The 18,935-nt window shown below is 40.0% G+C and overlaps 1 protein-coding gene across 1 annotated transcript; it reads right to left on the reverse strand.

The window, feature by feature from the left end:
* Positions 1-2,508: 2,508 nt before the first annotated feature.
* LOC141591346 (uncharacterized) lies at positions 2,509-3,672 on the reverse strand. The gene has a single exon (XM_074411659.1). The coding sequence runs from the start codon at positions 3,479-3,481 to the stop codon at positions 2,876-2,878; it is 606 nt and encodes a 201-aa protein (XP_074267760.1). The 5' UTR covers positions 3,482-3,672; the 3' UTR covers positions 2,509-2,875.
* Between the last annotated feature and the right edge of the window lie 15,263 nt (positions 3,673-18,935).

Here is an 18,935-nt window from a genome sequence, read left to right on the forward strand (position 1 = left end):
AAGATTTTGGAGAAAATTTGAGAAAATGAAATTAGTGGCCAAAATCACGGAAAAAATGCCCTATTTATAGGGAAAAAGCCCATGAAGAAGGACCAATCGAGCACGATCCATGAAGCGACGGCCAATCAACGAAAGCGTACACGTGTCGAGCATGCAACCACGGAATGTCAATCGTCGCAACGCTTAAACGTCAATCAATGCAACAGTGACCAAGCGTCTTCAACACGCCCGTTCACATCTCTTCGACTATTCATCTTCCTCAACAAATTCCTAGGTATCTAGTCTCCGCCGCCACCCGATCAACCAAGCTAGGAAGCACTGCACGGGGCAATCAAAATCAACCTAAGACTCTCAACCCTGGTCTCGGCCAGCGTCATGTTCTTTTCCACATCGGATACCCTTTACGCATCCATGTGGAGGGGGGATATGGTATATGGTACGGCCTAACAAGAGCCATGCCGATGCACTAGAAGAAGCCGATCTGAAAAAATTTGCGAAAATTACTTGTGCGAATATATGCTCAAGATACATCGAGCCATACCACGGCATAGACTACGCTGGGGCAAATTGATGGGGCATATTCGCACCGTTGACCAAGTCAACACACCGAGCAAGGTCGAGACATCCACAAAGAAAGTCAACATATCGAGACAGCCCTAGCCGACGCAATCCGTCGGCTTACCACACTGGTCCCGACCGGCACTTAGCTAGCCGGAGACAAATCCGCGTACTCATATCCAAGACCCGTCACGCCCGCCATAGGTCCATCGGCCGAGGGTAGAACGGTCTTTCCACCTGCTCGCCACTTGGCCACTTGGCCACTACGTGACAAAAGGTGAGAGTCTATAAATACTCCTCAACCTTCATTGAGGAAAGGATCCCACAACTTAACCTAAATACACTATTAATCTGGTAATATCCTCTTTATCTCTCTACAATACATACCTAGCCAAGTAACACAACTTAATCCATTAAGTTTACTGACTTGAGCGTCGGAGTGAGTACGCTTGGCCCAAAGCCAAGCCCTCAGTTCGTTCATTGTTGCAGGAGAGGCCGTGAGGAAAGATAGAAGCAAGAAGGGTTCAACTCAAGACATTATTCTACAAGCCAAGGGTGGTAACGATACTTGCTCTGGAATTACACCCGGAACATTATCTATTCGGCATTGACGCGAAATTTAAGGGTTTGATTAAAATAAGCATAAATATTGTTGTGGGTGAGGTGATTGGAGAGAGGGAAGGTATTGTGGATAGTGTTGTGGGGTGAAGTGATTAAAATAAGCATAAAATATGGAATTGTGGGGTATTGTTGTGGGGTGAGATGATTAAAATAAGTATAAAATTTTACCAAAAAAAAAAAACAGGAAAGGTATTGTGAATAGACAAAAAAGAAAATAAGGAAGGTTATTTAGAATAAGAGAGAGTATGTCGTACGACGGCGAAATCAGTGACGGAGCAGAAGAATTTATGGGGACGAACAGGTGATAATATAAGAGACGCTATAAAACTTTCAAAAATGTCATTCATCGAGGGGGCGAGGGCCCCTACTAGCTCCACCATTATACTCCCTCTTATTCGCTATAATGTTCCCTCTTTCTTTTTTTGGTAACTTTTACTCTTATTTTTAATCATCCCTCTCTTCTATCACCAAACCCACACAACTCTTTTACTCCTATTTTATTACTTTTTTTAATGTTTTGACCCCACAACTCTTTATTTAACTACTAATAATGCATCCCCCTCTCCTAACATCAACCCCACCAATGTCCTTTATTCATTTTTAACAGTATTTCTTAAGTATCGTGCCAAAGACAAAGGGGAACATTATAACGAATTGGAGGGAGTACATAACTAATGCTTTTCCTATGTTATTTTTTTAGACGAACGAGATATTTGTACATAATACTCTATCATTCATTCACACAAGACTCCCATAAAACTAACCGCTAAACTACAGTATAAATCGAGATCCATGCCTTATACGGAGTAGGTCACATATATAGTCGATATATGAGCCAAGAGCCAAATTATAAATTTTTCGGTCATGTATCCAAAAGATAATCAATAATCCACACGGATCTACATATTATGATATGGAACTTATGAAATTAAACATGAAGACACGAGTATGAAATAATATGAACACCAAAACACAATCGAATTATTGAACAAAAGATATCATTTCTAATAAAAGGATTATGAGATTTTTTTTTGATTAAAGATGGGTAGAAACCCGAGACCTACAGCGAGTAGGGTCTCAAAACAAACAAACAAACAAACAACAAGACCTTTTTTGATTAAAGATGGGTAGAAACCCGAGACCTACCGCGAGTAGGGTCTCAAAAAGGATTATGAGATACGGAGTATGACTTTTTTTGTTATTGCTTTTGGATTGCAACTTCACAAGTGAGTCGAAATTCTATTTTTGTTCAAATTATTGAACAAAAGATATCGTATGAAAAGTAAACAAATCGTTGAAATACATACAAAAACAAAATAAGTAAACAGATAATCGAAAAAATACCAACTTTTCTTATATATATCGTCTTTATTGAAGAGAAATGACGGGGAATTGTGATATTAATTTTATCCCGACTATATTTTGTTACGGGTTATAGTCTAAACTACATTAATACATCGAACAAAGCTCTACGAAATGTAAAATCGATGATTATACTATCACTTAAAAATGTAATCTACGTATTAAAAAAGCCTCCAACAAATTAAGTTGTTAACATATTTTAAAAGGCTTCAAATAACGAGTAACTGAGTACATTTCCTCGTAACCTTGCTTTTCCTAAATTTTCAGTTATCGTGTCGTAAATTCCGGCAAATGATCATCAAACAAACACTCTTCGAATGCAAAAAAACAATAATCAAGCCAAATCATCCGACGGCGGAGGTTTGTTAAGATCAATCTCAAAACATCCTGATCGTCCAACAGAATTAATATCCATATTCATATTCAAATCAATGACGGAAGACGAGCCCGAATCACTATGAGCCCCACCACCACCACCACCAAAACCCACCTGCGCGTGAACATCACGCGCCTCAGACACGCGCTGTAACCCCATATAATACTGCTGTTGCCGCGCTAACGTGTCAAAATAATAAACCTGTTGTTGCATGTTAGGCGCGTGGACCTCACGGCTTGATGATTCCACCGTACTACTTTGGCTAGGGCTTGTATTTTGAGCCACGACTGGTGGAAAGTTAGTTTTCGCCTTAGAGCCGCGAAACGCGCGTGCGGCATCATCGTACGCACGCGCAGCTTGTTCAGCTGTATCGAACGTACCGAGCCAGACCCGACTTTTTTTAGTCGGGTCTCGGATCTCAGCCGCGTACCGTCCCCACGGACGTTTTCTTACTCCCCTATAACGTATTTCGTTACTTACCTTAATATTATTCCCGAGTTTCAAACCCGTACCCAGCAACGCACTGGCACTGCTGCGTACGTTGCTGGTTATCTTAGGTGTCATTTTTTACGTTAGGAAAATGAGATAGCGTCACCAGATGATATTTTACGGAATTTGTATGGTATTATGTAATGTGATGGTGTGGTAATAAGGTAGGAAGTGGGGAGAATGAATATATAGTAGGAGGAGGTGGGGGAGGGGACAGAAAGAGGAAGGACGGAAGGGGTACAGTCAGCATGGAATTTGACTGGGACTTTTAAGGGAAGCCGCCCTTGTTTAAAAATAGGGCAATTAAATGAGGAAAAGGAGGTTGGGACGATGTAGATGTAGGATTGTACGAGTACGTGTCCGGAAATGGTGCTTGGTAAAACACAAAATCTCATTTGTGACGACACGTATCCGTCATTTTGGAGTGACGGATACCATTTTCCTTCACAAATGACCCAAATAAAGGAGAGAGGGAAGTACATGGGGGTGCTCTCACCTTGTCCCCCCTATTCGTTTTGTGAGTGATATTATCCATCACTTACTCCAACCCGTCTTCAGCAAGACTAATTGTTGGTAAAAGCCGTCAACTGCATTTATTTTGGTAAACCATATCTCATCCGTTGATTACTCCTTTTAGTATTTCGTGTGGACCGTTTTAGTTACGGAGTCATACATAATTGTACTTGATTAGGGGTATTTGGTAACGATGGATTATAAATTTTTAGCATATTCGAGACTTAATATGTTTGTTTCACTAATTTATTGTTTTTCAATTTGCTACTTCCCCAGCGTATTTACATTAGTAAATTGTGGAAAATGAATCTGTCAACTATTTATACATGGATACAATAATTTTTAACCTAAATCTGTTAATTAGCAAACACTTCTACTAAATCTGTTAATTGAAATATATTAGTCAAACCTAGCAATCCAATCTGTCATTTATAATCTGTTTAACCAATCTGGTTCTGCTAATATTACTCTGTTGAGTACTGAATATGGCCTAAATCTATAACAAATTCTCATTTAAAACGAAATCAAGTAATAGAGAATCTATATATGATGGATACCTCTATTTTAAAAAAGACTAAGCTAGATGTTAATCTATTATGTTGCTTGAAATTTGTATAGTTTGATTTGTTATAATTCGGTTACTCATTTATGATTCTTGAATATTGATTAACTTTATATGATTGTATTTGTAAGTGTAACATGTTCGAGTATAATATCGCTTATAAGAACAAGTTAGGCTATGTTCTTTATTTCTAAATTTCAACTCAGCTTCATGTCATTAGATGAGCACAACTCATTTTAGCCCAGCTCTATTTAAATTAACTTTATTCAATCTTGATGGGGCATATTCTGCACCCGCTGACCGAGTCAACATATTAAGCAAGGTCAAAGATATCCAAAGCAAGTCAACACCTTGGGCCGACCTGGCCGACGCCACCACTGTCGGCATGTACTGGTCTCGGCCAGGCAACTAGCCGGTAGGGCACGTATCCGCGTACTCACATCCAAGACCCCTCTACGCCGACATGGGTCCATCGGCCGAGGGTAGAACGGTCTTTCCACCTGCTAGCCACTTGGCCACTTGGCCACTACGTGACAAAAGGTGAAAGTCTATAAATACTCCTCAATCCTCATTGAGGAAAGGATCCACAATTTAACCTAAGAATCACTATTCATCTGGTAATATCTTCCTTATCTCTCTACAACACACTTAGCCAAGTAACAACAACTTATCTCTCTAAGTTTACTGACTTGGGCGTCGGAGTGAGTACGCTCGGCCAAAGCCGAGCCCTCGCTTGTTCATTGTTTCGGGAGAGGTCAAGGAGGAAGTCAAGCAAAGACGTCATTCTACAAGCTACGAGTGGTGACAATACTTGCTCCGAATTACACCCGAACAATTGGCGCCCGTCGGGGGAAGATACTAGAAGCTAGTCACATTCTTTCCCAAACAAAAACCCACCCAACAAGCTAAGAAGATGTCAAAACAACCAGAGAAACAAAGCGGTGACCACGAAATCGACCGGCCAAGATGATACCGTCCACAATTTCGAGATCGAGCCGTCCTCCACCGCCGAGTAATTCAACCGCGTACGGGATGCCGATACTACCGAACACCGCGCCGCCGGCCAGGTCACTATCATGGGACATGTGGTCGATGCGACAAACCGAAGCTACTCCCGAACTCGATGGGTAATACGCCGATCACTCCCGCCGCAACGACGGTGACGGCAAAGACACCCGCAGTGACCCGGACCACAAAGTGACCCCGAACAACTTGTCGGGGGGCGGTCAAGGAGCGGAGCATACTAGGACGCCGGAGCCCATATCGCCATGGCCGACCAAAGTCCTTCCCCACTCGTGGGAGGACAGCGTCGCCGCGCAACGAGGCCATCCCCGGAGGAAAGCGGATCGCGCCAAAACCTCGATCACCTCGGCCAAAGCCGGAGTGACGGGGAACGAGCCGACATGCTAACATATTTACGACGGCAGAAAGCGCCAAAACCTCGATCACCTCGGCTAATTAAGACCGAGGGCGACGGGAACGAGCCGATATGCCTAGATATTTACAACAAAGACAATACGCCAAAACCACGATCACCTCGGCCAAAGCCGGAGTGACGGGGAACGAGCCGACATGCTAACATATTTACGACGGCAGACAACGCCAAAACCTCGATCACCTCGGCTAATTAAGACCGAGGGCGACGGGGAACGAGCCGATATGCCTAGATATTTACAACAAAGACAGACAGCGCCAAAACCACGATCACCTCGGCCAAAGCCGGAGTGACTGGGAACGAGCCGACATGCTAACATATTTACGACGGCAGACAGCGCCAAAACCTCGATCACCTCGGCTAATTAAGACCGAGGGCGACGGGGAACGAGCCGATATGCCTAGATATTTACAACAAAGACAGCGCCAAAACCACGATCACCTCGGCCAAAGCCAGGAGTGACGGGGGAACGAGCCGACATGCTAACATATTTACGACGGCGAGACACAATGCGCCAAAACCTCGATCACCTCGGCTAATTAAGACCGAGGGCGACGGGAACGAGCCGATATGCCTAGATATTTACAACAATGAGACAACATAAAACCACGATCACCTCGGCCAAAGCCGGAGTGACGGGGAACGAGCCGACATGCTAACATATTTACGACGGCAGACAAAATAAAACCTCGATCACCTCGGCTAATTAAGACCGAGGGCGACGGGGGAACGAGCCGATATGCCTAGATATTTACAACAACAGACAACGCCAAAACCACGATCACCTCGGCCAAAGCCAGGAGTGACGGGGGAACGAGCCGACATGCTAACATATTTACGACGGCAGACGGGCGCCAAAACCTCGATCACCTCGGCTAATTAAGACCGAGGGCGACGGGGGAACGAGCCGATATGCCTAGATATTTACAACAACAGACAGACGCGCAAAACCTCGATCACCTCGGCCAAAGCCGGAGTGACGGGGAACGAGCCGACATGCTAACATATTTACGACGGCGAGACGATGCGCCAAAACCTCGATTACCTCGGCTAATTAAGACCGAGGGCGACGGGGAACGAGCCGATATGCCTAGATATTTACAACAAAGAGACAGCGCCAAAACCACGATCACCTCGGCCAAAGCCGGAGTGACGGGGAACGAGCCGACATGCTAACATATTTACGACGGCAGACAACGCCAAAACCTCGATCACCTCGGCTAATTAAGACCGAGGGCGACGGGGGAACGAGCCGATATGCCTAGATATTTACAACAGCAGACAGCGCCAAAACCACGATCACCTCGGCCAAAGCCGGAGTGACGGGGAACGAGCCGACATGCTAACATATTTACGACGGCAGACGGCGCAAAACCTCGATCACCTCGGCTAATTAAGACCGAGGGCGACGGGGAACGAGCCGATATGCCTAGATATTTACAACAAACAGACAACGCCAAAACCACGATCACCTCGGCCAAAGCCGGAGTGACGGGGAAACGAGCCGACATGCTAACATATTTACGACGGCAGACAGCGCCAAAACCTCGATCACCTCGGCTAATTAAGACCGAGGGCGACGGGGAACGAGCCGATATGCCTAGATATTTACAACGAACAGACGGCGCCAAAACCACGATCACCTCGGCCAAAGCCGGAGTGACGGGGAACGAGCCGACATGCTAACATATTTACGACGGCAGACAGCGCCAAAACCTCGATCACCTCGGCTAATTAAGACCGAGGGCGACGGGGAACGAGCCGATATGCCTAGATATTTACAACAATGACAGACAGCGCCAAAACCACGATCACCTCGGCCAAAGCCGGAGTGACGGGGAACGAGCCGACATGCTAACATATTTACGACGGCAGACAGCGCCAAAACCTCGATCACCTCGGCTAATTAAGACCGAGGGCGACGGGGGAACGAGCCGATATGCCTAGATATTTACAACAGCAGACAGCGCCAAAACCACGATCACCTCGGCCAAAGCCGGGAGTGACGGGGGAACGAGCCGACATGCTAACATATTTACGACGGCAGACAGCGCCAAAACCTCGATCACCTCGGCTAATTAAGACCGAGGGCGACGGGGGAACGAGCCGATATGCCTAGATATTTACAACAGCAGACAGCGCCAAAACCTCGATCACCTCGGCCAAAGCCGGGAGTGACGGGGGAACGAGCCGACATGCTAACATATTTACGACGGCAGACAGCGCCAAAACCTCGATTACCTCGGCTAATTAAGACCGAGGGCGACGGGGGAACGAGCCGATATGCCTAGATATTTACAACAGACAGACAAATCGCCAAAACCACGATCACCTCGGCCAAAGCCGGAGTGACGGGGAACGAGCCGACATGCTAACATATTTACGACGGCAGACAACGCCAAAACCTCGATCACCTCGGCTAATTAAGACCGAGGGCGACGGGAACGAGCCGATATGCCTAGATATTTACAACAAAGACAACGCCAAAACCACGATCACCTCGGCCAAAGCCGGAGTGACGGGGAACGAGCCGACATGCTAACATATTTACGACGGCAGACAGCGCCAAAACCTCGATCACCTCGGCTAATTAAGACCGAGGGGCGACGGGGAACGAGCCGATATGCCTAGATATTTACAACAATGACAGCCGCCAAAACCACGATCACCTCGGCCAAAGCCGGAGTGACGGGGAACGAGCCGACATGCTAACATATTTACGGCAGACAGGCGCCAAAACCTCGATCACCTCGGCTAATTAAGACCGAGGGCGACGGGGGAACGAGCCGATATGCCTAGATATTTACAACAGCAGACGCCAAAAACCTCGATCACCTCGGCCAAAGCCTAAGTGACGGGGAACGAGCCGACATGCTAACATATTTACGACGGCGACAGCGCTAAAACCTCGATTACCTCGGCTAATTAAGACCGAGGGCGACGGGGAACGAGCCGATATGCCTAGATATTTACAACAAAGACAGACAATAAAACCTCGATCACCTCGGCCAAAGCCGGAGTGACGGGGAATGAGCCGACATGCTAACATATTTACGACGGCAGACAACGCCAAAACCTCGATCACCTCGGCTAATTAAGACCGAGGGCGACGGGGGAACGAGCCGATATGCCTAGATATTTACAACAGCAGTCAGAACGTAAACTCAGTTGCCCCGGCCAAAGCCGGGAACGAGACGAGGGAAACGCGACTTGCTCTCGGCAAATTAAGACCGAGCTTAAGAACGTATAAGTACGGTTGAGACGCAAATCTGACACCTCGGCTAACTAAGACCGAGCGTCAACGAGGACACGATCAATATCGTCTATAAATACGAACGCCGTCGCGCAGAAACCCGATTCCCTCGGCCAAGGCCGGAAGCGTGGGGACACAACGACCGATACGTTAACATGTTCACAACGACCGTTGGGAAGCGCAAATCCGACGCCTCGGCTAATTAAGACCGAGCCTGAACGAGGACGCCACCGACAGGCCAACATGTTTAAAAACGTTAAGTACAGTTGAGATACGCATTCTAACTGCCCCGACTAGGCCGATGGTAGAAACAGAAAAGAAGCACTCAATTAATAACGTAAGAAGACAACTCAGATGAAAATGAGATAAAGACCCCGGCCAAGCCGGAGGCAAAATAAACAAGCTTTATTAAAAATGATCGCAGAATATACGCTCAACACACATCGGAGCTCATACCACGGCATAGACTACGTTGGGGGCAAATTGATGGGGCATATTCTGCACCCGCTGACCGAGTCAACATATTAAGCAAGGTCAAAGATATCCAAAGCAAGTCAACACCTTGGACAGCCTAGCCGACGCCAATTGCGGCTGTCATTACTGGGTCTCGGCCAGCAACTAGCCGGTAGGGGCACGTATCCGCGTACTCACATCCAAGACCCCTCGGCGGCCGACATGGGTCCATCGGCCGAGGGTAGAACGGTCTTTCCACCTGCTAGCCACTTGGCCACTTGGCCACTACGTGACAAAAGGTGAAAGTCTATAAATACTCCTCAACCCTCATTGAGGAAAGGATCCACAATTTAACCTAAGAATCACTATTCATCCTGTGAATATCTTCCTTATCTCTCTACAACACACTTAGCCAAGTAACAACAACTTATCTCTAAGTTTATCGACTTGGCGTCGGAAATAAAGACGCTCGGCCAAAGCCGAGCCGGTTGTTCATTGTTTCAGGAGAGGTCAAGGGAGGAAGTCAAGCAAAGACGTCATTCTACAAGCTACGAGTGGTGACAATACTTGTTCTGGAATTACACCCGGAACAAATCTAATTCATCTCCGCTGATATTTGAAAATTTCAAGGTTATTTTATACTATAACCCCTTCGCTATAGCTAAAAATTTTCGCTTCTGCTATCTTTAAATCCTGGCTCCATCACTGTTGGCTCTTCCAATACTCCTCCAATAGCAAATGAATGGAAGAAAGGGTGGGGAAATAAGAAGTGTCGGCATGTGAAAAGGACCAAAATAAAGGAGGCTAATTAAATAGTCTTCCCGCGTGAGATGGTTCATATTGATATGATATGCGAGTAATATTGTATGGAGTTATAGACGACAAAACAAAGTGTAATAATCAGTGAAAGAAGCCGACGTAAAACGTTGCCTTGCTTTTCAACTGCTTCATTGACTTGGCCTTTAGATAATAGACACCTGTTATGTTATGCCCTCCTTACGCGTTTCAACTAATTTATGATGTCTTGTTTTTTTTACCAATCTTAAGTTGGGGCCGCAAAACGAGTTGATATAGTACTACCTATATAGAGACGGCACTCGGCAGTACCAAATATCTCCGACACCAAAGTTGCGGCCACCTGCTTTTTACCCTTTGCCTAACGGCGTGGTGTCCACTTATTAGTGTTTTTACGTATAAATTTGATGTTTAACGAGTTTTTTAAACTCGAGTTATGAATATTTACCGCTTATAATATTACTAAATAATGTAAATTGAAGCACTTATACAAATGAAGTTTTGAATTAACGGTGAAAATGACTATTACTCGTAAAAAAATAATAGTAATAGTGAAATTCATTAATACTACGTCATCGTACTGAGTTAGTAAAACTGTAAAAGTACAATAACATTTTCATAAATATCTACGTAGAATATAAGGTTTTTTTTTAAAAAAAAAAAAAGAAAGAAAAAAAGAAAAAAGAGTTGTAATTAATCGGAGGGTACAATAATATGGGATTTGGATCCTCTCCATTTCATCTCACAATCTATTTTAATAATAATTACCCCTTTCACTCCCATTTTTCCTTTACTTTTATGCCTATATTGAGAACCGTTAGATGTTGACAATATGCGATCCGGGCCATTAATAGAAACTCGCCTCTCCATTTCTTTTTAGGAAATGGAGAGAAATTGGACTCAATAATATGTTATCACCAATGTACCTTAGACATTTTTTTTATTTTATTAGAAGCAAGTCATACATTCGGGGGGAACCTAACTAGTAGCAAAGGGTAGCACTTGCTATCTCAAACTTTTGAAAAATAGTTAAAATTATTGATTTTTGCTATTCAAGAATTTTTAATATGAGACTTTAACTTAAGTATAGAACAACATGCATAAAATACGCTACCCCAAACATTTAGTTCTAGGTTCTCGTGATATACTTAGTAACTTTGAACATTGAAATCTTATTGTTGTTGTATTTTTGTGCAATTTCTTACGAAAGAAAAGTCAAGACACCTTTTGACTAACTGACTCCTTTGTTCCGATTGATAATGAAGGTGCATATCCTTAACAAGGTGCAGGAGGTTGAGCCTTGAGGTACACGTTAACAAGTTTGAGTATTTTCTGAGTTTGAAATGGTCTCCACTCTCATTTATTTGTGTGAATTGTATCTTAATTTCTTTGTTGGAGCTTGACTACCAATTATAGTATTATCTTGGATTCTTGGACTATTGATCCATGTGACCATGGTGAAATAGACTCGATCTTTTTAATCATAAAAATTTAAATTTAAACAAGTCTGAGTACTAATTATACTTTTTGATTTAGGGAAATAACAGTTATTCGGTGCAGTTCGATTTATGCATACTACTATATATTTGAGGGGTTATTTCATCGAGTGTGAAAAACTCGTGAATTGATTTAATGATGGATTCGTATCCTGTCAAGCTTATCTAAATAGATTACAATTATGTTATTGTTAAATACTTTATACCGGATTCGTGAAGCACATTTCCTGATAAGCCATTTATTAATTCATCATACAATTATTGAGTATAACTTTATAAATTTAGAGGTCAAAACAACTCTTGGTAGAAACACAGCTCATCATAGGATAATAGTGTAATACTACCGGAGTATAACTTAAAGTTGAGCATTTGTTTACAATAATATGTTTACACTTTATTTATTTTGTGAGCGAAAAATAAAAGAAGTGTAAACATATCACTGAAACGGGGATTAGGTTTCTTAAGCATAAACTATGGTAAAGACTAAATTAAGTAATGCCAAAAATAACAGCTTCAAACCTAAAGTTTGATCAACTGCCCTAAAGTAACGCAAGATTTTACGCCGACCAACAGGGATGAAAATAATTTGATGCAGGAAATGAGTAGGATAAATTTCATGTATTGTGAATTAAGAAAAATCATATTGTAAAACATGTTAGTAAGTATAGCCATAAATTGCACGTTAGACAATTTGGTCGTATTTGATAAATGACATATTCTCATGTTAGGTGAAATTAGTATATTCTAACCTAAATAACATACTGTATAAACCAATCGATGAATTAATATACTATTCCGTTCGTTTATTTAGTAAATAACATATTCTCATAGCATATTCAATTTATACATGAATTTAATATTTTTATCATATCATATAATACGGTAATTGCCAAACACAATTGCTAATTTAATCTGATAGTCAAACATGCTACTAAAATATGTCACCGTATTCTGCTAACATTTCCCGCTAATATATATATAATTCTGCTTCTACCATTTACCATGCAGATCCTTTATTTGTAAAATGTTAAGACGATCAAAGACATTTAATCTTTTACTATTAAGTGAATAATATTATAATAATATCGTATCTAAATAGATCGACTCGTGATTTTACCGCCGCACTCGAGTAAATTCACCGTGTACATGTTAATACTTATGATTAACTAAGTGTTACAAAATGTATGTGAACGAAGAATTATGGCATTATTTGTGTTCTTCTTGTGAATACTTTCAAGAGTATATCGTTATTACTAAAAAGCTAATCTTAAGGTACAAAAAAATGAAAACAAAAGTTTTAACTTATTTAAGGGGTTATTATATGATTGATATGTCTTTTATTTTTCGAGGCATCACCATCATTATTGAATCTTGTAGTATAGTCTAATGCTGGTTCGTGTAGTTGCCCTGTAATTGTGTTCATTGACTTTGGAAATTGGAAACAAGGTGGTAGTCTGCCGCCACTCAAGCCGGGACATGAATCTAATCTTGGTTAGACAAGTCTTGCTTTATTAATGACACAAATTCGACTAAGTGTGCGCCTCATTAAAAAAAAATAATAATAATGACACAAATATGACCCTTAAATAACTCTCGTATATATCATGAATTGAATTAGTTTTGGAGCCCCCGATAAGAGCTAGCAAGCCAGTCCCGACCGTATTGACTCGATCTGAACCCAACAAACCCGAATCAATATAATAGAACCCGAGAATGTTGCAATATAAAACCAACCCAGCCAATAATCAGTGGCCCGAATCCGAACATGAACTCGACTCGATTTGATATTTATGCGACCCAATATAGACCTAATTAAATGGATGATTCGACAATAATTATTAAGCTTTAATGCTTAATACTGATCAAAATGAAAGTGATTTTCTATTTTAGTGTCTAGTTTGATATGTTTAACTTAATAATGAATTGATAAAACAAAATAATGGTTGAAAACTAAACTTAATGGTCAAAAATTAAAATGATGTAATAAAGTAACTTGACCTGATAATAACCCGACCCAAACCCAATCATGACCTGAAACATCATTTAACCTAAAACGACTCAACTCGGCCCTAAGTTGACCCGACCTAACTTGACCTGCCCCAATTCCGATCTTACTTGACCCGATTACCACCTCTTTGCGTGAATATCATCTAGGTTGCACGAAAACGGACACGGACACGACACGGACACGCGACACAGCACTTCAAAATTTTCAGGACACGGACACGGCAAAAAAAAATTCAATATACATATTAAAATAAAGTGAATTTGAAGAACATTATAACCAACATCTAAACTTTGGTCATTTAAACATTTTAAAGCCACAAAATCGTAAAATGACAACCAATATTAATGTCTTATACGTTAAAACCAACATGTCTTAAAAGCTACAAATTTCCAAATTACAAACCCAAATTTAAATAAGCATTCAAGTCTTACAAAATTAAATAAAAAGTATCAAAGGTTCCAAATTACAAACCCAAATTCGAGTCTTACAATACTATTCACCATAGTCATCAAACCGAATATTTTCCGCAAAATATATTAACATTAAAAGGCACCAGAAATAAAAAAAGACAAACAATGCTCACCAAAAGCTAAAAAAAGGGAGTTCACTGATCATCCTTTGCACCATTATAATTATTCATTAAACTTCTTTCAATAAGTGGGAATAACAACTCAGTTATTCGCTTCCGAAAATTATCCCTAAATCAAACAAACCCTAACTTCCGAAAAATCAACAATCTCCAAATTTAAAACCCCCAAATTTAATAACAACAACAATAATAATCATTAAACGATTGATTTTGATTAATTTAATTATTTAGAAACTTATTATTATGTATAATATATATAGAGATTAATATAGAAAAAAATATAGACTAAGAAATTAGGAAAAAAATGAAAAAGCGAGCTACGTGGCGAACAGAGGCTGACGGCGGGGAAGGGCAGGCTCACGGCGGCCGGACTGAGGCGAGGGGAGGCGGGAAGGCGTCGCAATGCAAGAAAAAAAAGGGGATAAATGAGATGTAAGAGGAAAATAAAAAAGTGAGATGTCGTGATAACTGATAAAGTGAGATATTGATTTCAAAGCTGCTTATTTGGTGTGTCCAGCGGACACGGACCGTGTCCGACACGTTTTCTTTTAACATAAAAACCGGGGATACGGTTCAAGCCGTGTCCAGAACGTTTTCAGGCGTGTCCTACGAATGTCGGTGTCCGACACGGTGTCCGACACGGGAACGCTCAAAACTAGGCGTGTCCGTGCAAACTAAAATATCATACATGACGACAAGTATTAAGTAAAGCAACATGTATATGACACTATAAAATAATGGAATAATTAAGTAAAATAATATTTGAACAAGTGATATGTTAAGTTAGTTAACATCTGTAACACAAATTACTGTACTCCATAGTTATGCTAACGTTATAAGGTGTTTTTTCTTTTTAAAATTACGATATTTACTCAATTGTAACTTCGCATAATCTCATTTTGTATCTCATCTTCCTTCTTGATTTTAATTGGAACAAAGATAGCCTTGATATTTTATAAACTACTCGCCTACTTCATTTCAATTCGAGTCATTTATGCTAATCTAATTCGATTTATTCATGTCAATCCAATTAAAAAAAATATCCATAAATGATAAATTCATTATGGAGTATGTCCATGTTCTTTTGAACTGAAATTGTCTGAACTGGAACTAAATGGAGCCGAACTGAACTTAATAGAGTTGAACTAAAATAAGAGTTAATTTGTGAAGAGAATAATTCAACTGAACTGAATGAAGCTGAACTGAACTGAACTGAACTAAGTTGAAATTAAATACAAAAGAACGGGGCCTATAACAACGTTACATAAACAACTCTAGTAAGTAGAGTGTTACTAACTATAAAAGGCTTCGTGTTTCAAAATTTGGGCTGACCCAGTTTTCATGAGAAGAATTTGGGTGGACTGGCCCAATTGCTAGCACAACTCAACCTAGGGCATTCTAAGTTAGCCAATTTAAGCGAAAAAATGTCCATGTAATGGACTACTTTAGCCTACTTTAGCACGAAGCAGCATGTAGTGGACCGTCGGTCGTGCTTAGGTCGAAGTTTAAGATATAAGACCGTGTCTAGATATGGCACGACACGACACCACACCACACGCGTGAACATGCTCAAATTACAAAGAAATAAGGCTAAAGTGCGGAATTGTTTGGGGTCGCCCGTGCTTGGACCATTATTTACACTTCACCGACACTACACGAAACCTACCTTGTCGTGCCTAGGCCGTATCATTTTCTTCTCCAAATACAGCACGGCATGACGCACTTCCATCTAAATTGTTGAAGAAGGAAGTGGTTATGAGCAAGCAATTGTCATCTCTTATACAATTGGTCTTTCTTAAGACGGTCAAATCCCTCTTAAGTGTAATATTTGTTAAATAATAAGTATCTCATATAAGTAGATGGGACAAGAGTATTATTATTTTCTAGGCATTTTTTTTATCTCGTTCATTTATTTAACACTCTTATTATTAAGACGTCTTAAACAAGAATTTGATGACCAATAAGTCATTCGTCACAAGCTGAAGACGGGGTAAATGTGATCCATCTAAGCTGTCACTATAAAATGGTCACATTTTATAGTTAAAATTGCGATATTTGACATGTTTTCAGCCTGTGAAAAAAAGTGTCCGTCTCCAATAAAAATTGAAGTTTGATGATATAGGTGGAACTTGGAAGATAATTGCAAAGGGTAAGATTATTGGTAATCTTGAGACAAGACTTTGGTAAGTCTTGAGACAAGACTCACTCAATATTACCAATAATCTACCAAAGTCTTAAGGTGAGTCTTAGAAATCCAATATTCAACTTAAAACTCTTGACACAATTTACTAGGCATTGGAAGAATAATTGACATGTGTACCTTTTTTATTTTTTATTTTTTTCTTTATAAGGTGAAAAAAATAAGTAGGCTAAAAAGTAGAGTCTGAGGGGAGTCTGACTCATAATGCATAGAGTCTGAGATAAGTTTGGGCTGAGTCTGAACAATATAAAAATAATATAAGTTAGTGAAAAGCTGATGTGACAGAGTCTTAAGACTTTGGTGAGTCTGACTGATAATCATACCCTCACAGATTGCACACAAAAGATAAAAATTGGAGTAAAATAAAAAAGGGATATTCTACATGGTACCCCTCAATTTTTCGACTTTCTACATGGTACCCCTACACTTTTTAAAACATACATGGTACCCCTAATTGTTGTCATTATCACTAAGTCTACCCCTAAACTTTATTTTCCGTCAATTAAAATCAGTTTTAGGCGTTAAGTAATTACTTGGACGCGTAACCAAGCATGTCATTTATCATCCCATGACATAAGGACTCAATTAAACTCAATATCCATCTTTGGACGTGATAATTTGGCAACGGATCAATAAATTTTCCGTCAAAAATGTTTTAGCCCATATATATCAATAAATATTAGGATCGAAATGGATATTGAGTCTAATAGAGTCCTTATGTCATGGGATAATAACTGGCAAGCTTGGTTACCCGTCAAAGTCATCACTTAGGCCCTGTTCTTTTGGAGTGACTTTTATAAGTTAAGTTCAGCAAAATTAAGTTAAGTTCAGAAAAGTTCAGCAAAATTAAGTTAAGTTAAGTTCAGCAAAATTAAGTTCAGAAAAGTTCAAAGAAAATTAAGTTCAAAGAAAAATTAAGTTCGAAAAAGTTCAAAGAAAATTAAGTTCAGAAAAGTCAAGCAGAATAATAAGTTTCATAATATTGAGGAGTTTTAAAAAATAGATACAATTTTCGTTCAAATCGGTTGTATAAACAATCCGAGATTAATTATTATTCTATATAATTTTTTCAAAAAAAAAAAACATTTATTTAAAGCCGAATTCTTACCTATCCCTCGAAGGTATGTTAGAGCATTTTAATTACCGACATTCGTCATTGAGAATGAAAGTTGAAATGGCATATGGTCAATTGAAAAAAAGGTGGAAGGTGTTAAAAGTTATGCCTCAAATGTCACCTAAGTATCAAATGTCCATTATTGTTTCTAATTTCACACTTCATAATTTTATACGGATACACACTCATGGGATACCTGTTATACAACACGAGAACGTTCTAGGGACAAAAGATTTAGGCATGTTTGATAAGAAGCGGAAAAAAGCTATGTACAAGGTGCGAAATAACATAGTCAAGAACATTTGGCGAGACAATGGATTTGACGGGGTGAGCTCAAATGAAGATGAAGAAAGTGGCGAGGAAGATGATAATATGGAACTAGATGATTAGAAAGAAAAAAAAAAGTAATGTGATTTACTTTTTATTTTTAAGTATTAGGTAATGTGTACGAAAATATTAACTTATATAAATAAAGTATTTTATAATCTTTATTTGTGTTTTTAGTTATTATTATTATTATTATTAAATATTATTATTATTTGAAGGGAATTATTATTATTAGTAGTAGTATTAGTATTAGTAGTATTAAGTGAAATTAAACTAAGTTAATTTAAGTAAGGTTATTTTAATTTAGAAAAGTTAAGCTATTATAAGTTAAGTTCAGCAAAGTTCAGCAAAATTAAGTTCAGAAAAGTTCAGCAAAATTAAGTTCAGAAAAATTAAGTTCAGAAAAATTCAGCAAAAATAAGTTAAGTTCAGCAAAATTAAGTTAAGTTCAGAAAAATTAAGTTAAGTTCAGCAACTTTAAGTCCAGAAGAACAGGATCTTAGTGCTTAAAATTGAGTTTATTTGAAGGAAAATAAAGTTTAGGGGTACACTTAGTGATAATAACAACAATTAGGGGCATCATGTATGTTTTAAAAAGGGGGCTATAAAACGTCGTCGACGTTTTATAACAAATCGTCGACGCTTTTCATAAAAAAGACGCCCCCTACCCTTCCTCTTACTCTCTCTACCCAATTCTCTCCCGAGCAAACAACACTAAAAAAATGATGCTCTAACTCGGTTGAACAACTACACGAACAATCTACATCAACAAAACAACGAATCA

This window comes from Silene latifolia, chromosome 7, assembly GCF_048544455.1.
Source record: "Silene latifolia isolate original U9 population chromosome 7, ASM4854445v1, whole genome shotgun sequence".
Taxonomy (NCBI): Eukaryota; Viridiplantae; Streptophyta; class Magnoliopsida; order Caryophyllales; family Caryophyllaceae; genus Silene; species Silene latifolia.